Source organism: Monomorium pharaonis, chromosome 7, assembly GCF_013373865.1.
Source record: "Monomorium pharaonis isolate MP-MQ-018 chromosome 7, ASM1337386v2, whole genome shotgun sequence".
NCBI classification, from domain to species: domain Eukaryota; kingdom Metazoa; phylum Arthropoda; class Insecta; order Hymenoptera; family Formicidae; genus Monomorium; species Monomorium pharaonis.
This window is the reverse complement of record NC_050473.1, coordinates 5,394,983-5,416,481: the sequence shown is the minus strand read 5'-3', so window position 1 is coordinate 5,416,481 and position 21,499 is coordinate 5,394,983. Positions and strand designations below refer to the sequence as shown.

At 28.7% G+C, this 21,499-nt stretch overlaps 4 protein-coding genes across 13 annotated transcripts; 3 read left to right on the top strand and 1 right to left on the bottom strand.

Moving 5' to 3' along the window:
• The first annotated feature begins 1,540 nt into the window (after nucleotides 1-1,540).
• Nucleotides 1,541-5,185, top strand: LOC105837536 (COMM domain-containing protein 2). 7 transcript variants are annotated; one of them, XM_012682441.3, is made up of 6 exons: nucleotides 1,541-1,769; nucleotides 2,553-2,661; nucleotides 2,753-2,830; nucleotides 2,902-2,984; nucleotides 3,522-3,695; nucleotides 4,855-5,185. In XM_012682441.3, the coding sequence occupies exons 2-6, from the start codon at nucleotides 2,595-2,597 to the stop codon at nucleotides 5,059-5,061; spliced, it is 609 nt and encodes a 202-aa protein (XP_012537895.1). In that variant the 5' UTR covers nucleotides 1,541-1,769; nucleotides 2,553-2,594; the 3' UTR covers nucleotides 5,062-5,185. The 7 variants fall into 7 exon arrangements, with proteins under 7 accessions (XP_012537895.1, XP_036145251.1, XP_028044609.1 ...); XM_036289358.1 differs by having other exon boundaries at nucleotides 1,541-1,967; XM_028188808.2 differs by having other exon boundaries at nucleotides 1,541-2,174.
• Nucleotides 5,186-5,433: 248 nt separating this feature from the next.
• On the top strand, nucleotides 5,434-11,198 carry LOC105837523 (rhodopsin). 2 transcript variants are annotated; one of them, XM_028188805.1, is made up of 9 exons: nucleotides 5,434-5,583; nucleotides 5,679-5,827; nucleotides 6,699-6,937; nucleotides 7,310-7,416; nucleotides 8,035-8,141; nucleotides 8,439-8,586; nucleotides 8,659-8,769; nucleotides 8,880-9,046; nucleotides 10,597-11,198. In XM_028188805.1, exons 3-9 carry the CDS (start codon nucleotides 6,715-6,717, stop codon nucleotides 10,715-10,717), a joined length of 984 nt encoding a protein of 327 aa, XP_028044606.1. In that variant the 5' UTR covers nucleotides 5,434-5,583; nucleotides 5,679-5,827; nucleotides 6,699-6,714; the 3' UTR covers nucleotides 10,718-11,198. The 2 variants fall into 2 exon arrangements, with proteins under 2 accessions (XP_028044606.1, XP_012537840.1); XM_012682386.2 differs by having other exon boundaries at nucleotides 5,679-5,850.
• A 1,184-nt stretch (nucleotides 11,199-12,382) lies between these two features.
• Nucleotides 12,383-18,031, bottom strand: LOC105837512 (rhodopsin). 3 transcript variants are annotated; one of them, XM_012682367.3, is made up of 6 exons: nucleotides 17,857-18,031; nucleotides 16,729-17,073; nucleotides 15,876-16,123; nucleotides 15,518-15,776; nucleotides 14,988-15,154; nucleotides 12,383-12,861 (listed from the first exon to the last, which is right to left on the bottom strand). In XM_012682367.3, exons 2-6 carry the CDS (start codon nucleotides 17,053-17,055, stop codon nucleotides 12,729-12,731), a joined length of 1,134 nt encoding a protein of 377 aa, XP_012537821.1. In that variant the 5' UTR covers nucleotides 17,056-17,073; nucleotides 17,857-18,031; the 3' UTR covers nucleotides 12,383-12,728. The 3 variants fall into 3 exon arrangements, with proteins under 3 accessions (XP_012537821.1, XP_012537827.1, XP_036145249.1); XM_012682373.2 differs by having other exon boundaries at nucleotides 16,729-17,061; nucleotides 17,857-17,992; XM_036289356.1 differs by lacking the exon at nucleotides 12,383-12,861 and adding an exon at nucleotides 14,707-14,863 and having other exon boundaries at nucleotides 17,857-18,001.
• Nucleotides 18,032-19,629: 1,598 nt separating this feature from the next.
• Nucleotides 19,630-21,125, top strand: LOC105837501 (DNA replication complex GINS protein SLD5). Its single transcript, XM_012682354.3, has one exon. It carries the CDS (start codon nucleotides 19,944-19,946, stop codon nucleotides 20,592-20,594), a length of 651 nt encoding a protein of 216 aa, XP_012537808.1. The 5' UTR covers nucleotides 19,630-19,943; the 3' UTR covers nucleotides 20,595-21,125.
• Nucleotides 21,126-21,499: the final 374 nt, after the last annotated feature.

The window sequence follows — 21,499 nt, the reverse complement described above, 5'->3', positions numbered from 1 at the left end:
AAAAAAAATTATATTTCTTAAAAATTTTCTGAAAAACTAAATTTTAATTTTTAACTAAAGATTATGTTTTTAATGTAATTTCTAATTGAAATTTCATTTGGTAAAAACAGATCAACCTCTGAGAGGCCCTCCACCACTCCCGCCGAGTAGTAATCGGTGGTCCTCTTTTCTATGAATGTGTTTTTTATTATTTTTTATTTAAGGGTTATTTTTTGTAACCCTTAATTAAAAAATAATACAATAATTCCATTTAATAATACAATATAGTAAAATAAATTTATAGCAAATACATAAAAAGCAATATATAATTTTACAATACATTTATTACAGTTTATAAGTTAGAATTTATCTTATATCAAGTATTAAAAATAAAACTAGTAAAACATTACAAATTATAAAATATTTTACAATATATTTTCACCACATTACATAAAAGCGATGAAATAAGTACAATAATATTAAAATTCGCCATTTGTAATCATTGGTACATTACCTTCGATAATATAAAACAGTACATGTGATTGTAAAAATTGTTTCGCAAACATCGATTATTAGCAATCTGTGTTAGAAGGCATGTCCAAATTCCTTCATAACGTCTGACAGTGAGATGAGACCGATTGCAGAATTGAAAGTTAATCATGTCGTGTTGATTTTCATCGTCCCGAGCAAAGTTTTCGCGTGCGCGTATTCGCTCGAGGAGGATACGCAATCCGTTCGGTAGAATGTCGATCGTGCCAATAATGAAACTTTACTATTCGGGTTTCGTTTCGTGACGTCACGCATCATACCACTTTTCTGCCATATTTTCTTTTTTGATTCGCCGCCAATCAGACGAGCCGACTTTTCACGTTTTTTTTCAAATGTAACGGTCGCGCCAAGTGAAATTCTCGCGCGCGATTTACGTTTTACTCGTGTGATATATTATCTGTAATATCGGGAGTGCCGAATAAAATATCGGGCGATCGTTATTAATGTGCGGTTCGAGAATAGGAGGATGTCAGCAGAAAGCGGCATCCATGGAGCGACTCGGTATTCCGGAAAAGGAATGTAGCAGTAGCAGCAGCAGCATCAGCAGCAGAAGTAGAGACAGCATTCGGTGAGTGTATTTTTATCAAATCAATTAATTGAATTTATATCATATATATGTGGTATTGCACATTTATAGAACACGATTATGCACATTTGTATAAAACAGATTTAAAATATGAATGCATATAATTGTAAAATTTACGGGTATAACATGAAACAGAACCAAATAAACGTGGACATAGCATAGAAGAGACCTAAAAAGTCATGTACATTACCTACGGCATTCATAGATATTTGACTACATAGTTCAATGTGCACATTTTGTGCACATAGAGGCGCTGATAGATGAACACCTAAAACGACGCGATGACCACTCTTAGGTTCCTCTCTGGTGGTACGAATCTACTGAGCTGCAATAAGTAAAAAAAAAAAAAAAAAAATACTTGTCTTATTTTTAACTTGTACTTGTTCGGTTAATTCGGTAGCGCAGCTTAAGCTTATTTCTATTAACGTAGATTAACTTTAATCTTGGATTAACTTATAGCGTTTTCGATTTGCTGACTTGACCCGACTCCAAGTCAATGGTTTGTTCTTTTCCACTGCAAAAAAAGTGATAAACTGTGCAAGAAATGAAGATAAAAGGAACAGACCATTGACCCGGAGTCGAGTCGAGTTAACAAATTGAAAACGCTATTACTCTTTATCTTTTTCGAATTTTTGGAACTAGAATGAGATAACAAGTAAATTAAACCGAAATTAAAGTTAATCTACGTTAGTAGAAACGGCCCTTAATAGCTATAAAGACTTATTTGATGCTTGAACGACAAATTCAGATTACGTATTTTGTTTTGTTTGTACCTTTGATTATATTTTTCACGTGTGACTTGCAATATATACTGAGACGTTTTATTGAACAGTTATTTAATATATATCAACAGGTTTTAACAATTATTTTCTTCTAAATAAAATACCTTTCGTTTCTAAATAAAAAATTAGGTTATGTGTATATCGCTATAAATCAACACGCCGTCTGTTCGTTTTAGCTGCACTGATCCAATAAATCAGAATGAAAAAAAATACACTTGTCTTGCTTTAATTTATTGCATCAATATGCAGCAGTGCAGCCAGAATGAATAGACGAATTGGTAAGACATGGCAGCTTTATCAATGGTGTTCCATTCTTGTACAGTGTTTAGAACGTTTTATTGTAATTAGAACTACAATTCAAGCTACAAAATTTCAGTCGTTGGATAAGAGTGATAAATTTGTTGCTTTAATTGTTTGTTTTAGTGGCACTTGAGATTACACCTTTATACTTTACCCTTTTTTACACTTTAAATCTTTGCTTTCTCTCTTTCTCTTAAATGGGAAAATGTTTATTTATTTTGTTTTAAGTGCAAACATTCGTGGTGGTTTCAAGCAACACGAACAGATTTAGTGCCAGCCGTCTTGAAAAGTAATTTAAGAATTGTCAGATAGCCTTTTCACACAATACTTTTGTCTTTCTAAATAAAAATTTTAAGTGGGAAGTGACTTGTCTCGCATAACACAATAACAATAACACAATGTTGTTGATGTTGAAGCCAGATCATAAGAAGCATGTGTTGTTTCTAGCCGAACAATTGTTGCCAGGTACAAGTGTATAGTCTGTCAATAGTTTGTCAACAAATAAATTTGTGTTTTACAGAGAAAAAAATTAGAATAAAACATTTCTTTTTCACAGTATTGCAGGATTTCTGCAAATTAGCTCTAGATTATTTGCAGAAGGGCCCAAACATTAAGGTGTACAACGCTGCTGCTCGTAAGTAACGAATTACTTTAATTGTCAAAATGTTACAATTGTTAATCGATATAAGCTGCCTTTTGTTTCAGAAAAGTTGAACGTCGAGCTAGATGTAATTAAGAATTCAGTAGAGGGCTTGGTTAATCTTCTTCTGGAAAGCTGCAAGCATAAGGTGTAACCTATTTGACAGTAGTACTAAGCAGTTTGTCTTAGAAATTTTATACTAATTAATAATATAGAATCGGTATTGACATTGGTTTTTACAAACTTCATATTATTTCTATAGTTATAGCTTATTTTTACCAATATGGATTAACTTTAATTTCAATTCAACTTACTTATTACCTTCTTCCAGTTCTTGAAATTAGAAAAAGATAAGTTGAACCAAAATTAAAGTTAATCTACATTAATAGAAATGGACCTACATCCAGTAAGCAAAGAATATTAAATAAATCTTTTAAAATATGGATTATGTGGATTTTATTTACATTATGACATAATATTTTATAAAATTTTGCTGAGTGATAGGAATATTTACAGTACAGTAGAGATGCTGACGCTAAAAAATCAACAAATCTGGATCACTTAATATTTCACATTAATCCAATACTAACCATGAGATAAATAATATTTGTTGATACTGATAATATCAATTATATTATTAACCAAGAAGTTACAATAAGAACGTTGTTTTACTTGAATTTTGTAGCTGAGCGCAGAAGATTTCCGGGATTCTGTAATTGCTTTAGGTTTCACAGAGGATAAGGAGGCAATACTAAGTAAATTGTACAGTGTTAAGAAGGACGAGGTTTCAGATGCGCTGGAAGAAATTGGATTTAAACTGCCCAAGTACCATGACATGGAATGGAGATTTGAAGTGCAGGTAGGATCTCGACTACTTTTTTGACATTTGACTTTAAAATTGAATTGGTTCAAGAAACGACAAGTTAAAAAAACGTCATTTTCGAAGAGTTAAAAAACAGTGTTTTTATACACACAACTGTAGTATTAAAAACAATTAAAAATATGTAAAAACTGCCTTATTGTATCATTCATTAAATGAGTGAAGTATATCAGTAAAGCATACGTTCAAAACTTATTTCTAAGACTTATTTTGGAAATTTTGACGCGCGCACGCACGCACGCACACGCGCACACACACACACACACACACACACACACACACCCGCGCGGGCGCGCACGCACATAGCAGAGAGAGAGAGAGAGAATGTTTGAAGATTTTTAATACAGCGCTTGCATAGAAGTAGAACCAACAAAACTGAATATAAAAGTCCTCTATTACTTTGCAGTTTTTGCAATAGATAACGAATTATTAATTTATAAAAATAGCCAAATTAGCCTATCACCAAATATAAACGTTTTAAACATGCCATACATATGTTGTTTTTCATTGAAATAAGAAATATATTTGCACATATAAAATAGACTCTTTTAAGTTAAGAAATTTTATAATTATTATGACAAATTCCAGGAAGCTTCTCTTAAAAAAACATGTTAATTTTGTTACTGTTTTTCTACAATACTAATTAATTGGTTGTCACATTTGCTATATGATTGGCTTCACTGTGTTATCTACTGTTGTCAAATTTGGTGGCCAATTTTTGACAATTTGTTATATTCTATCAGGTCTAGTTATAAAAAGGTTCTATCTTAAGAAAGTTGTGTAACTTTACTATTGAAAAAAATACAATTTATAAAAAACCAAAATTACGCGTTACATGGAATTTCAACATGTTAAAGTGATTCATTATTAAGTAGTTTTTTACAAAATATAATGTATAAGAAAAAACATTGATTTATAGTACAGAATCTCTCTCTACTAAAAGCTCTCTAACTTACAATGTTTTTCACATAAATGATTATTTTGTAGACCTGGTATCTAGAAAAAAAACTCAACTATTGTAAATTTTGAAAAAAATTTATCTGAATCCTGATTTTCCTAGTATCACAATTTCACAAAAGAATTTAAATATTGTTTTTTAAATGATAATTCGATTGAATTATGTTACTCTGTATCACAGACTGCATCCAGATCTTTATTGAAACAAGTTGTGCCGCTCGTCACCTTAGACTTATCGCTGAAGAATCCCGATAATCCAGAGAAAATTGAACATATTCTGCTGCAAACTGATCCGACCAACTTGCTTCACATGACTCAGGAATTGGAGGAAGCTCTGCAAGAAAGTCGCAGTCAGCATATTCGAAGAATTTCTAAGACAGTGAAATAAGGCTACATCTGTGTTATTATTATATTTGAGGCAATTTGTAAATATATAATATGTAATATGCAAATACTTGTAAAAATAAGTATATATAAGTTCAAGATTAAATAAAGATTTTTATCTAAAAGGACTACTAGATTTAGCTGTTATCTAAATCACATTTGTTGTCAGCATCTGTAAAGTTTCACTCCGTCAGATAATCTCAAATAATAAGTGACAGTAATCATACACACGTAACACGCGTATGATACATATGTATACATTATACTGAGGCAGTTGGGTATATTTATATATATAATTGGATAAAATTTTATTAGATCTCTATGCTCGATATAGAGAAAATATAAGTATATAAGAAAAAAATACGCTCTTGCACTTGTACTGTGTACACGACTCAGTAACCATTATATTTATTGCTTATTACAGACTATTGATGTTTTACGAACTACAGTTTCTAGTTGTTTCCTCGAATTCAGGACCTAGATCCGTACGTAGTGATTGTGTCTTGAAACAGTTCAGTGTGAAAAAGTATGTAAAAATTAATCCTATTATTTTTATGCATCGTATCTTTAAATAATTGTTAATTATAAGTATTTTGTAGAAAATGCAATCCCTTGTTACAGTGAGTGCTGAAAATTTTACTTCGACTGTTCTATCTGGAAACTCCACTATGGCTCTTATTGGTGTATTAACAACACATGGACCCCAATCTTTCCGCCAAATCATGAGCTTCAACAATCAAACTGTAGTGGATAAAGTAACTCCGGACATGGTGCACTTAATTGATCCATATTGGTTACTTTTCATTTTTTTATTCTACTGATTAACTCTGCAGTTGTACTCATATTTTTCTTACATTAATACTACTCTGGATGCAAATTTATACAAATTAAGAATTTTTTTGTCTAAATATATTTTTCACTAAATTAAGTTAAAGTTAATGACTTATAAAATAAATTTAATTACATTAAAAGTTGCATGAACAAAAAATTAATTAAAAGTTAACTTAAGATTAAGTTAAATTAAAATTAATTTTGAAAAATATTTTATATTATTTATATATATTAAATTAGAAAAGAATTTTTGAATGTTATATTGCTCAAAATTATTAGAAATCCATTTTATTATAATTGTAAATTAAATTATATAAAATTTTAAAAATATTAAATTTTGTTAGGACAATAAAATGTATTTTTTCTTTTATAATTGTTTTACATAGATAAATTTTTAACTCGGAGAAAAGTTAATAAATCAAAGCCCATGTTAAAAATAAGTTAAAAAGAATAGAATAGAATCGCTTATTGCTTTAGTTTCATGGCAAGAAGCAACTTGATTAAGAAAAAAAGAATTCTCTATTGTACTTATTCATTCAGATTTTATTTTTATACTTTTATACTCTACCTGACTAATTGCTCATAATTTTTATTTATCTTATTATTAACGTTTTTTATTTTTTATTTTTGCTTTTTTACATTTTTAAAAAAGAAAATATCTTTTTAAATGTTACTTTAAGCTATCAAAATTTTAATAATAAAAACTTAAATTAGAATTTGAATGGAAATTTATCTATAGTAGCATTCCAAGGTTTATTGTATCATTCATTTTTTGAAAAATTAGTCTCGCTGAACTCGCGGAAATTACAGGTATCAGTTTCCACCGATGGATCCAATGTGGTACAAAATTCTAGGACTTGTAATGCTTGCGTTAGGAATTATGGGATGGACCGGTAATGGTGTTGTAATATACGTATTCTTGATGACACCTTCCTTAAGAACACCAAGTAATCTTCTAGTGGTGAATTTGGCTTTTGCGGACTTTATCATGATGGTCGTATTGTGCCCTAATATGATAATCAGTTGCTATTATGAAACCTGGATATTAGGTAATGCAATCTTTGTCTTTTTTCCATCATACTATTTTTAATTTTTCGAATAAATAAAATGTCACAAAAAAGATTGTTCTTTTTCGAAAAATATAGAGAAATACGGCTTTAACAATAACAGCAGTTTTTATTTATGAATTACTTATTAGAGCTTAAATATGAAAAAATATAAAAATAAAATATAGAAACATCAATAATATTAAAATTATCAACATAGAGAAATAAAAGTAACATTAACTTAAAAAAGACAAAAATAAAAAAAACAATTTTTTCTAAAATTTCCAAGAACTTTTCTGGGTTAAGAACATGTGTAATATTGTTTATGAAATTTATAATAAAAGTAACGTGTAAATTAATAAATTTTATATTAAGGACCACTAATGTGCGACATACATGCTATGGCTGGTTCCTTATGTGGATGCGCTTCAATATGGACTATGACTGCTATTGTATTAGACCGATATAATGTTATAGTGAAGGTATAAGTATAGGATTCCGTATTTCTATATTAGCCAGGATTGAGCAAACCCAGGATTAAGCAATTAGTTTGATTATTGTTTGATTAATATTAGTAAATTCTTTAAAAAAATATGCATTTATCTGTGTTATTATATTTTTTTAATATGTTATATCGAAAAATACGCGATATTTTCATACGCGTTATATATTATAAACGTGGAGAAGATAAAAGATTATCGTAAGTGAACACTCTATCGTTATTTAGAGTGATTTTTATAAAAACTTTGCATAGAAGAAAACATGTCAATGCTATTTATTTCTTCATATTATATATGAAACATGGAAAAAATAACGTAAGCTAAGAAAAATACATAAAAAATATGATAATACAATAAATTGAGAGATGTAAAAGACGAAAATTTGCGGCAAAATAATTGAGACGCAAATAACCACTTCTGAGTTAATACCATTTTCGTAATAGAAACCAACATAAAGAAATTTTAAATTAATAGAAAAATTATATTCATCGCCAAAATCCGATTCAGACTGTGTAGACGATCTACTTCATTGTTATATTTAAATATATACCGGTCCGAAGAATTAATTAATTTACTAATATTACAAATAAATCTCCTCAGGGTATGGCGGGTAAGCCACTCACTATCAAGAAAGCACTCCTTGAAATTATAATAATCTGGCTTTTTGCTTCAATTTGGACAATTTTGCCCATGGTGGGATGGAACAGGTAACATCATTATAAGATAATTGAAAATTGTAGAAAAGATATACTTTTTGGTGAAAATAAAAATTGAAGCATAAGTCAAAGAGAAAAATAAAAGAACATATGTGTGTACAAAACATTTTCTAAACTACTTATCACTCCATTACTAAAAAAAAACTAACATTTATTCCAACCTTGAATTTTCTCTCGTTTATGTTTCTGTCATTTTACTTTTAATTACCTTCGACTTATGTTCCGAATTTTCGTCAGCATTACGCTTTGTAACAGTACAGTATTGTAATACATTTTATACCGTGATAGATATGTGCCAGAAGGTAATATGACCGCTTGTGGTACAGATTACCTTAGCAAGGATTGGACTTCCAAATCGTTTATTTTGGTGTACTCAATATTTGTATATTACACGCCACTGTTTACTATAATCTACAGCTATTACTTTATTATTTCGGTAAGTGTATTTGTATGCGTTACAATATTGAAAAAGAATTAGTATCTGTAAATGCATTTTGGAATCTAACAGACAGTAGCTGCTCATGAAAAAGCAATGAGGGAACAAGCGAAGAAAATGAATGTCCAATCTTTACGATCTGGAGATAATCAGAACATAAGTGCAGAAGCAAAACTGGCAAAAGTGAGACAAAAAAAGAAATATATTAAAATTGCTATAAATATATTACATTATAATAAGCGCATCGGAGGAATAATCTGATAAGATACTAGGATTGGCTTTCTTAATTGTAGGTGGCTTTAATGTCCATCTCGTTGTGGTTCATGGCATGGACGCCATATCTGGTTATTAATTATACTGGTATTTTCACTAGCAACAAGATGAGTCCTCTTTTCACCATTTGGGGAGCTCTCTTTGCAAAGGCAAACGCCATATACAATCCAATTGTCTATGGAATTAGGTCAGTTAAAATTTTAAATAAGATATATAAAATTGCATCTTGCGAGACAATTGATACACAAGTCCTTGAGAGAGGACTACACAAATTCAGAAAAGAGAAAAATAAATTGCGGTTTAAAAAATAAATTATTTACGCGGCAGTATTAAACATAAGTTTAAGCAACTTGAAGCTAACAAACTGTTTGTTTCTTTAGAAATAATGTACATAGATTGAATTTTACTATAGTGTTACTGAATATATTCCAGTGTTTGCATCGTTATTTGCGTAAGATTATTTAAATGAAGAAATGCCTTTATCTTATCTTTATCTAAATTATTAGAATATATATTTCTATTTTTTCTATTTTTGTCTTAGAAAACAAGTATTAATTTTTGACATTATCTAAATTAATATGAATAATAATAATGAATTTGAAACTTTTAGTTTTAGTTCCAAGTTACTGCGCTTATCTTAACAAGAGAATTTTTTTTAATGATAATGACAGAATGCATAGATTAAAAAATAGTAGCATAATGTAAAAATTGTTTCAAAACTATAATTATTTTTTAAAGCTTTTACAAAAAATGTTATCAATCGTTATAATATGAGTTATATATTCCTCTCGTATTTTTAATTTTTTTTTAATCTTATGAACTCCCCAGATAGTTAAACTTACTAAAAATAATTTAATATCCAAATACTTGCTGAAAGTCTGTAAGCAAAATGGCATCACATTAGACACAAATTTTGTTATGCAAGATGATATTGACAAATTGTCAGCAAAAATGTAACAAAATGTGCTTACGAATTGTGGTAGCAAATAGCCACCAAATTTCGAACAAGGTCTGATGATATATTAGTCGCCAAATTGTCATAAAAAAACCCAAGGTCTGCGTAATTCAGTTTGATGTCAAATTGCAATTAAAAAGCAATTTGATCAATTGAGTCGCTTGCTTTTTGATGACAATTTGCCGTCAAGATATAACCCAAACTTTGCCAACAAGACACAGATACTATAGTATTTGATACTAAATTTTTAGCTAATTAATTGCCAATTTTATGATAATTTGATGGCAAAATGTTCATTGTGTAAACTTTAAAGCCAAAAATTTATTCGCCACACAGTTTGATGAACTTGGGAAGATATGTTACTGTTAATTTATGTTACTATTTAACACACTGTGTGATAAAAAAAGTTGTTGGAGCGTAATTTCGATTCTAAAGATTAAGTGTGATAGGAGAAGGAGTATGGAGAGCTCAGAGAAGATTTGGAGTAATTCCATTATGTTCTTTGGAAAATTTTACTAGAATTAGCCTTTATTTCAACTTTCTATATTGTGTTTCTGTGGCGCTATATTTTTTTGCCAAATGACCAAAAATAATAAAAAATTAACCAACTTCAAATTTCGATTAAATAAGACTCAGATCCTATAGAGCAAAACCAAACATAGTTTAGTATTTTGGACTCCTTTTTCTGTGCATATGTACACTCAATCTTCAGACTTGAAATCGTGACCCAACAACCTTTTTGTCGCACAATAACATTCATGTTTTTGTTTTTTATTTTATAGTCATCCAAAATATAGAGCAGCGTTAAATGAAAAACTACCATTCCTTGTATGCGGCTCGACCAAGGATTCGTCCGCAACTGCGAAAACTGCAGAAACATCTGTGACCACAACGACCGCATAATTTTAAATAATGTGCCACAATTTATAAACACTTATTATGATATAATATAATTAGGATTACGTGTTGAAAATCAACAGAATCAGCAATACTATTTATTATGTAATAAATATGAAATGCGTGAAAAAATTTGTAATTTGTTTAGCCTAATTACAAAAGCTACATATGTGAAATTTTTAGTGGATTAATTCTAAGAAATATGCCGTACGTAGGCGAATTTTTTATTTTATAGTATTTTTCTTTTCTCTTTACTTTTATTATAACTGTTAAACATTGCTTTTACAAGGATGATAGAAGGAATTTAGTAAGCGGATTGTATTCAGCAAAAGGATATTATTTAATAAATTATTTGGGATGTAGTAATTTAAGAAAATCTACAGAATCTTAAGATGTAATAAAAGTACAATGCATAGAATGTTAGATGTGCATATGTACACACAAGTTCATGAATTTTTATGATTTAATTAAAAACTCATATGTGTGATTGCATGCAGAATTTCTTTAATTATAAAATTAATTACAGATACGACTTCACACATTCCGGAATTCTCCACGGTGATGTAATACTTTTAGCGATATTATACGCTTGCTAATTTCACAGTTGATCACAGTATTCTAAGAAGTGATAAAATTTATAAACTGCGGTCTGAATTATTTGTGAGAAATGTTGTCTCGTGATACCGAACCATACAAAGCATCAACTAACAGCTATAATAAAATCGTTTTAGGACCCTCGATTTTCCCGTTGTGTTTAGAGCTTTTCGCATATCGGCTTGGCTCAGTTCTTGTTTCAATCGTGTGATATTACTTTTACAGTATAAAATCAATAGTTAAATATGTTCTTGTTCTTGTGATATCTCTTGCACGTACTATTTAATGTAACTACTCAGATAAGAATGCATGCAAAAAAATTTCAACATTATTTTAATTTAAAAATATAATGTATGATATATTATGTGGTAATGGGGTAAATTTAATTTTTGAAATTATTTTATAATTTATGTAAACTATAGCAATCTTTAAAAAAATATTCAAAATATATGTCTGCATAATTGTAGTATTAACGAGAGAGAATCATCTTAGCACAATTGTTACTGAATATATTTTAGAAATTAATTATGTAATTATTATACAATTTATTGCAAAACGAAAGGAAAACCTTACAGCATAAAATTGTACAATTATTATTCAAGCATTTTTTAATAAAAATTTACAAAGAAATTTGACGCAATGTACGAAATATAATAACTATTTTAATTCATTGTGTCTAAATATTTCACAAAATTTCTTTGTAGCAAAAAATATGATTTACTATCATATAATAATATGATTACTGCTGTAACAATTATTGTGAAATTTTCTTATTTCCTAGTTTAAATATTTACATTTGGCAGAAGCAGAAAGCATATCTTTTATTACAAAAAAATTTTTAATTATAATTTTTAAATTTATTTATTTAGTTATTTATAAAATATTTACCAATGATATTGGAATAGTATGTTATATGTTATGCTACTTCAAATTTCTTTGTAAAATTTTTATTTAAGAATTTTTGAATAATAAAATTGTACAATTTCTATAACGTTTTTCTTTTGATTTGAAATAATTTGTATAATAATTACTAAATTATTGTTTAAAATATATTATTCAATAATAAACAATTCTCCGTAATATTTATACAAACATTTATTTCTAACATCAATTTTTTAAAGATTCTCAGACAACATAATGTCCTGATTTTAAACAGTGCAGCTGTTTGAGTTACTATATGTTACATAAATTAAAAGTAGAATTAATAATTTTAAAGATTAGATTTACAATTATGACATAATAAATTATATGTTACATTTACAATTAAAATAATACTAAAATTTTTCTGCATGCTTTCCTATCTGCGTGCTTCATTTTTTTATAACAAGAATGTAATTAATGTTTCACGCTGTTTCACTTAGTGAATTTACTGTAGTAAATTTACTGTTGTAAAAAAAAATTATGTGTATACAACATTGTTATTTTATGCGACAGGTTTCTCGCCTTCTGTAACCGTAGTAGTCGTGGACATCGTATCCGCGCCAGACGCCGATTCGCCGGTGGAACACGCCAGAGATGGGAACCTTTGGAAGAGAGCAGCTCGGTACTTGGGGTGACTAAAATTATACAGAAAAAAGATTATTGTTGCTGCAGAACTATATAAAAGACTTAATCTTTAAATTTAATTTATAATCAGGATTAACAAAAATCACGTTTTTTTTTAGGACAAAGCATTACCTTTCTGTTTTAAAAAACATTTTAAAGAATTAATGAAACAATTATTTTAAAAAAGCGGTTGAAACAAAAATGTTTTAAATATATAATATAAAGACTAAATATTGATTTGTAAATTTTGTATATAATTACATCACTCTCATATTATTATGATACGATTTATGTTTTAATGTAAAAGCTTGCTGATTAGTCGCGGAAATAAAGCGATAAATTATGAATATAGATAACTTTGGGGAAACAACGTAAATTAAAAAATTTTTTACAGTATGGATGATGCATAATTATAAGAAAAAACGTATTTGATATATAATTGTAATTATCTGTACTTCAAATAGATGCAAAAATGTGTTAAATATCATTATTAATTTTATTTTTATGTAATTAAACTGAGTACTTAGAAAATTATAAATGTGTTCGAAATCTAGCCAATTTCTGTAAATTTCTGGTTAATTTTTGTTCACGTAGAGTTTTGTAAATTATAACGTAATTTTTTTTGTATTTTGTTGTAGTAATATTTTTAAATTTTTGTATGAATTGTAGAAATTTTTCCGCCAGGATAGATTTTAAATACAATATAATTATTTAAATTTAAAATTCGTAGAGTTTAGAGAACATTTTGAAAATTAAGCAAAAACACAGTATATTTATATATATGGATTTGTATATAAAAATTAATCAATTTAGAGAGTACAACATGACAAATTGATTTATTTTTCAATTAATCAGAATGTAACAATAAGTAATGAGAAAGTCAAATATAAAAATTTTTTTTTTTAATTTGTTAATGAATACAAAAAATTAAAAATACAAAATAGAGAAGAAAACAAAAAATAGAATTAATATCTCACTAATATATCACTGCATCCTCGTAGTTCCGAGAGAAGCCGTAGTTTTCGGCAGAGAATGAGATTAAAAAGTTAATGAAAGATTAAATTATTTTAGTCTTTTTGTTACAGCGCATAATATTATCTAATAAACAGTTAAATCGGTTAAATCATTTTGTTGAGTAACATTATAAAATAATAGTTTAGATTATTAAATATTAAATATACAGAAACTGCCTCTCAATTGCTCTCTTTAACTTTTCTTTACAAACCTTCTGTTTCAGCAGATGTATTTTTGTGCAGATAATTCTTTCATCCAACTTTATGTAATTTATCCAAGTTTCTTCTCTCTTCGCATTTAGTTACTCATTTTTCATAAGGTTAATAAATAAGGAATAATTTCCAAAAACCTATTATTTAGTAAAACGTTTTTTCGATTTATATAAATATCTTATATTGTTCCGTAAAGCGTGACACGTAACGCAATAATATATAAAGATTAAATTAAATTACTAATTTAAAATAATTTTGGACCTTTTATTCTATGCTGTAGTTTTTATTATTTAATAATTTAATATTAAATATATCAGATCTTGATATATGTAAAATTTGTCTTATTGATCTAGTTTATTTTGATTATATGTTTTAAAAAAGCGCATTTCATGAAAAAAACAAGAAAAAAAATTTTAATAAAAAAATTTCGAATGCTAGACATATATAAAATGTTCTAACATTATCAATAATTTACTTACTATTCGTTTAAGTATATGTTAACTATGCAATTTGCAAAAGAAAATTATGTAAATTTTATTTACGCTTTTGTAAAATTCTTTCATAGCAAATTTTATACAGACAAAAAAATCATAAATATATGAATTATAAGTTGTTACTTCTTTAATTATCTATGCAAATTATATTTTGTCAGTGTTAATAAAGTGCAATGTTTAGTTTCTAATCAAGAAAGTGCCACTTTAGAAGAGCTATGTCAACAACTGTTCTCTATATATAATAATAATCTTTATTCACTTCAGCCTTTTTAGCCAAGAAGGGGGACTGTTCTCTATATATAAAACAATCAAATTTAATAATAGTTATTAATAAATAGAATATATGAACTTTAAATTGAGATTAATCTTTTCTTTCGGTGTTTCAGAGAATGAAATTGCCCTCGTGGCGTTATTTACCTTATGCCATACACAATGGGATTATATACGGCGTTGGCTTTAGCAAAGAGAGAACCCCAGATCGTAAAAAGCGGGCTGATTTTTGTTGTCTCGAAGATACCCGCATAATTAATAACCAGGTATGGAGTCCACGCCATAAACCACAGTGAAATGGTCATGAGAGCTACCTATTACATTTTTATAAGAAAAGTATTTTAAGGAACTGTTATATATAACTGTTTATATTATTATTATTAAGATATCGTATTAAAAAATTTTAATTCTTAATTTGAAAACATTGTTATTTTTTACGTAAGATTTTGTCTGTCATAAAAATTATTATTCAGTAAAAATTAATTAATTTTTCTTAATGAAGTAAATAATACAAAAATAATAATACAGATTTCTTTACGTAAACAAGTTATATTTATTTAGGATTATCAAATTTCTTTAAAGAAAATTTTATATTCTTGTTTTTTATATAAGATAATGATTATTGAATTGATACTAATTTGTTTTCTGTGAAGAGAGTTTGCAAAGAAAAACATTACCTTCGCCAGCTTGCATTCAGCACTGGTGTTTTGATTCTCGGCCGATCGTAGGGAAGCGACGTTCATCTTTTTCGCTTGCTCACGCATATTCTTCTCATGAGCGGCGACAGCCTGAATGATGTAGAAGTAGCTATAGATGATGAGGAACAACGGCGCAAAATAGACGAAAATGCTGTAGACAAGGATGTACGATCTGGAGAGCATGTCCTTGTTCAAATAATCGGTACCACAAGCAGTCATGTTGCCCTCAGGCACGTAGCTATGCAGGAAATATACATATATGTATTATTGATTTATAATATTCTTAAATAATATAAATAGTATTAATTTGATATTAATTTAGATTTTTATGTCTTACCGGTTCCATCCGAACATCGGAGCGATTGTCCAAAATAATGAAAAAGCCCAAATAGCGAGTATGCGAAGGAGAGCGCCGTTAATGGTCATTGGCTTAGCGGACAAGCCTTTGACAATCACATTGTACCTGTCGAATGCAATCATCGTCATTGTCCATATGGAGATACTTCCGAACAGAGAACCCGTCATGCCATACAATTCACACACAAATGGCCCTAGCACCCAAGTCTCGTAGTAACAGTTGATCACCTGTGAATATTGTCAGTAAAACATACAAATCGCATCCTGCATTAAATATTTCATTCGCAAATGCGAACTGAAAAAAATAGTTGTTAACTAAATTCTTAAACTTGATTAAATTTCTTCAAGTATTTCTATTTAACTCAAGTATATAAAATACTTGAATTTTAAATTTTTATTTTTTAATACATTTAACTTACAAAAAAATGTATCTCATGCATTTTGGAAAGTTCGATATTAAAATATGAAAGATATGGAAGGTATATCTTTTTAAATAATTTATTTTATTTTTATTCTTAAAAAAATAAATTTTTTTAATATTAAAAAATTTAAAAAATAACGTTGTGTTTTGTAGAATCATAAAATAAATTAGTTAAAAACATAAAAATAATAAATATTGAAAAAAAAGAGACTATTGATTTCGAACAATAAAAAAGAAAAATTTTTTAACTCTAATCTTTTAACATCTGAATGCATATTACTTTTACGACATCAAATTGTATATTTTAATATCAAACTTTCGAAAATCTGTAAAATACAATCGAATCATTTCCAATCAAATTAACAACTTTTTTCTCGATGTGTTTGAGAACCATGACAAGTATAATACACACCATAGCCGGAGACATACACAGCATCATGAGAAAGTCGGAAAGGGCGAGATTGATGACGAGCAGGTTGCTGGGGGTGCGGAGACTCTTAGTGGTGGTGAATATATATATCACCATACCGTTACCGATGACGGATATTACGCCGAGGACACCGATGACTAAGCCGATGATCGCGTGCCACAAAGTGTTCATCGGCGGGAATTGGTACCAATGGGGATCAATCAAGTGGAGCATATCTGACGACACTTTGTCGACCACCGTTTGATTACCAAATCCGCCTCCTTGCGCTACCCATGTGTAAGCTGCGTGATTTGGCCCGGTGAGAGACATGGTGAACTGCAAGAGAGTCTGTTTATATATACTAATTATTATAAAATCCTCATGCAATTGTTTTATGTAAGGACTAAGTAAGAGACCCACACTTAATCTATCTTTTTTTCAACTTTATTTGAGATTATAAAAAAACAACAAAATAATTGAGATGGGTTTAATTAAATAGAGTAAAAAAATAAAATAAATAATTTGACCTTATTTAAAAAACTTTTTATATATTTAATGCATAGCTTTTATTTTTGAAATACTAAATGTTTTTAACAAAACAAAATTAATCAATTAGATTTTATTCTCAATATAAGCCTATCTTTCTATTTATACCGCCTTAGTAGCAAAAACATTGATACAATATGGAGAAGTAATGTAAAGACAATATTGCTAATATTGGTCCAATATTGTAAAGTAAACGCTTCATATTATTTAGCCAATTTGTTGAATCAATCAATTTTTCATATTACAGGACATTATAAATTGCATTCTAATTTGGAACCAATATTTTATAACCAATATTGACATTACATGGGAAATATTGGAAAAACATTGGCCAATGTACTCTCAATATAACCAATGTTTAGCCATTACTAGCCAATGTATTTTGCTACTAGGATAAACAAAACATTTAACTACCGTTTGGAAGAAAATAAAAACGCGAAGCAAGGATGATAATTAAAAGTTACTGATAAATCAACAAGTCTGATTTCATCGAATTTTCATGTTTCTTTATAATAACTGCAGACAATTATGACGAAAAATAAATTCTGGACAAAAGTAAATCATCCCTCACCGCGCATCACTCACCTCCGTTCGTGCTACTCGGAAAAAATCTTCGTAGTGAACTAATCCAAGTGAACTGCGGAATCGCTGTCGCCGGCGTGATCTTTCACGGTCCTTCCGTGAAGATACTTGCAGATAGAGTTCCCTGTTTGATCCACCATCAGTTGCCACTCGGAGTTTGCCGCGACTATGTGCCGATCTTAAATATGCATCGTGATCTTATATGCTCGACAATATACAATAGCGTTTTAAGTCGACAAACAGTCTTAAGAAGTTCTCTATTAGATTACGCAGGATTTGGGAATACCTTGAGAGTACCTTGAGTGTCACACACAGAAACCTTACGAGGATACAACAAGAATAGAATACAAATTATAAAAAGATCATATGACATATGTGACGATATAGATAAACCAAAATTGACACAACCGATATCAGACACATTCAATTGTTGAAAAATTAGATTTTTTAATAAAACCTTACTAATTTTAGTAATTGTATAATTATTTTATATTTTTTAATTAAACATCTTTTCTATTATTAAAAAAATAGATTATAATAGGATTACGTATATGTATACATAAGGAGAAATAAATATAAAATTGAAGTTTCATTTTATTTAAATATTTTACTTTTATATTTTTGATATATTTATGTATACTAAATTTATATTTATACATAATATAAAATTACATAAAATACATAATTACTAATTATTACACAAGTAATAATTATATAATATTTATATATATAGAATATAACCAAGATTTGATAGTTAAAAAACTAAAAGTTAAACAGTTTTTAACAAGTTAATTTCAAATAATGTAATTTTATGCTGCAAGTTATTTTTAAAATATGTAAACTTTAACTTATTAACATTTTTTAATAAAAAATGTCCAATATATCCACATAAATTTTTTTATTTCATACAAACTTAATATACAAATGAAATGCTAAACTTATTTCATACAAACTTAATATACAAATGAAATGCTAAACTTATTTAATAATTTATATAATTATTTTGTTATTTAGAATAATATAATTTAAAAAAAAATACTGCATTGTCTAATTTAACTCTAGAGGACAAATGCGGCGTGTATTAGTTATCACCTTAAATAACATTCAAACTATGCTCATTTTCATACATTTTTCGTGTTTTTTTTCGCTTTAAGATTTTTTAATACTTTTATAACAAATAACACCATGTTTATATACATCATCGTTTTCTTCATTTAAAAAACGAAAAAATGCACTACTTAATTAAAATTTCCTGCCGATAGAAAGGATTAAAACACCGAGAAGTTCAGATTTCACCTCACTTTTTTCTTTGTGCAGATAGGCAAATTTAGTTTTGTCTTCCAGGATTAATATAAATGATTTCCTAAATTATATATACACATAAACAAAATTTTTAATTCAACTTAATTTAATCTTAATATAATTTTTAACTCAATTTTTTGTTTATGCGACTTTTAATTGATTAACCTTTTTCAAAGTTAAAAATTAGTTAAAAAATTAAAAAAAATTTTAATTAACTAAATTAAATTAAAAATTATTAATTTTATAACTTTATTATTTAACTACCCAACCTTGATATTAATTTTAAGTTTAAAAGAAATATTAACTTATCTTTCCAACCCTATATGTATTATAAAATAATTAAATTTGTCGGCTCTAAAATACTCAGAGTACGTTCTAAAATTCATTGCCAGTACTGAAAATTTATAAAATATACGTAACATAAATTATAGATTTTCGGTATCTGGTAGTACATACATACCTTTGAATAAATAACTTCGCGCGGTTGAATTTAAACCTGATCGACAGTTGATCGAAAACTTCGAGATAAGTGGTCACGTGAGAAATTAAAATTCGAGATTCAAAATGGCGCGAAAACAGTAATTCTTCGGTAACAGCGGTTGGCTGCGTGCACATGCAATATTTATCGTGTGTGCGACATGAAACCGGCGATAATATCGTGATGAATTGTATGAGCAACGCAAGTAACAGATATTCACAAGAAGGTTTGACACGACAGTTATAGGAAAAAAGACGAAACAGAAAACGTTTTCTTCGCGGATATACCTTTAACCATTCCGACAGTCTTTATGGAAGGAAGTCTCGAGGACAATTTGCTGGACGACGGCGACGATGACGAGGAACTATCGGCGCAGACGGCGCTCCAGAATATCGAGAACGCCTGGCTGAATGAACGATTCGCGCCTGAGATCCTGCCGCACAAGTCCGATCTTGTGGACTGCATGCTGCAGCAGATTACGCACATGGAGGCGAACATTAGGAGGTTAGACAGGAACGATCTGCGGGCGCTGGTCCACCGAATGGAGCTTGACCGGATCAGATACGTGATCAGCAGCTACCTGCGCGCGCGACTGGAGAAGATCGAGCGGTACACGCTCCACATCCTATCGGAGGAGGACAATCGAAGTCCGGAGGAGAGTTACCTGACGCCAGGCGAACTTCGCTTCGCCAGGGAGTACCGGGATAATCTGGAGGCGCTCTTCAAGACGGTCGCGTTGGACCACATGCCGCCCAACTTTCGTGAATTTGAGAAAAACAAGTTGACCGTTAAGCCCAACCTACAGGCACACGTGTTTCTTCGGGCGAATCGAAGGGTCACTGGTATAGTTCTACCTGGTGTGCTGAACGAGGAAATCGATTTCGAACAGGATTCACAGCACATTATTCAGTACAGTGCTGTAGCACAATTGGTTAAGTCTGGTGTGGTGCAGTTGATTTGATATTCTTAGGTTGAGAGGAAAAAGTTGTAATATATCTCTTTTCAGTATATATTTTTGTTTGTGCATAATATTTTATATAATCATAATATAATTTAAATTTTGATTAATGAAATTGACTTAAAAGAAACCATTAATTATTTGTCGACTATCAATTTGAGTATTAAAAATAATTTATAACATATTACTATCTCATTCCCTGTTTAAAAGTTTATGTAGTTGATATTATGATATTAGACTGTCTTTTTCACTGCACTGTTACACTGTGACAATAAGTTAGTATGAGACGAATATATATGTGTCTCAGAGAAATGAAATTTATTAACAGCTACTTAACTATTTATACCGATTAACTGTGCTGCAGTTGATGTTTCTTAAAAAAAAAAATAGTAATAATTTTTTAATGGTATTTTCAAATAATTAAGAAAATATCTGAGTATTGAGAATTCTTTCTTTCATAAAATGCTGTTTAAAATAAAGGGTTGATTAGAATTAAGCAAACACAAGTATTAAATATATTTTTACTTAAATTTCCTCTAATTGTTTTTTAACTAAATATATATATTTTTCCTAATCATATATTTTAATAATTATTAAAAAGAATTAAAAATAATTTCTCGTGTGATATCTTTTTTCTCTATTATCTTAATACATATTTTCAAAATTGGCATTATTATATCAACAAGTGATAGAACAGTTATTTACTTCCCATATAAAGCAGCTTAACATTATGCAATTCCATAATATTATATATTGATTATACAGTATTATACAGTGTTGCTGTTCAAGTTAAATTTACTACATAAACAGCTATTTGATTATCGACAATAATATTCTAAACTTATATTATGATTAATTGAGAACTTGTCAACATTCTTCACATAAAATTTGAATTTTTTATGATATTA

Excerpts from the sequence above, each read along its gene's own strand:
- LOC105837536 (XM_012682441.3), top strand. The coding sequence starts at position 2,595 with ATGTTGTTGATGTTGAAGCCAGATCATAAGAAGCATGTGTTGTTTCTA. Across the intron at positions 2,662-2,752 it reads AGCCGAACAATTGTTGCCAG|TATTGCAGGATTTCTGCAAA; the intron begins GTACAAGTGTAT and ends TCTTTTTCACAG. Across the intron at positions 2,831-2,901 it reads GGTGTACAACGCTGCTGCTC|AAAAGTTGAACGTCGAGCTA; the intron begins GTAAGTAACGAA and ends CTTTTGTTTCAG.
- LOC105837523 (XM_012682386.2), top strand. Across the intron at positions 7,417-8,034 it reads GATATAATGTTATAGTGAAG|GGTATGGCGGGTAAGCCACT; the intron begins GTATAAGTATAG and ends AAATCTCCTCAG. Across the intron at positions 8,587-8,658 it reads GCTATTACTTTATTATTTCG|ACAGTAGCTGCTCATGAAAA; the intron begins GTAAGTGTATTT and ends GGAATCTAACAG.
- LOC105837512 (XM_012682367.3), bottom strand. The coding sequence starts at position 17,055 with ATGTCTCTCACCGGGCCAAATCACGCAGCTTACACATGGGTAGCGCAA. Across the intron at positions 15,777-15,875 it reads CCGATGTTCGGATGGAACCG|CTACGTGCCTGAGGGCAACA; the intron begins GTAAGACATAAA and ends TTTCCTGCATAG. Across the intron at positions 15,155-15,517 it reads CTGAATGCAAGCTGGCGAAG|GTAGCTCTCATGACCATTTC; the intron begins GTAATGTTTTTC and ends AAAATGTAATAG.
- LOC105837501 (XM_012682354.3), top strand. The coding sequence starts at position 19,944 with ATGGAAGGAAGTCTCGAGGACAATTTGCTGGACGACGGCGACGATGAC.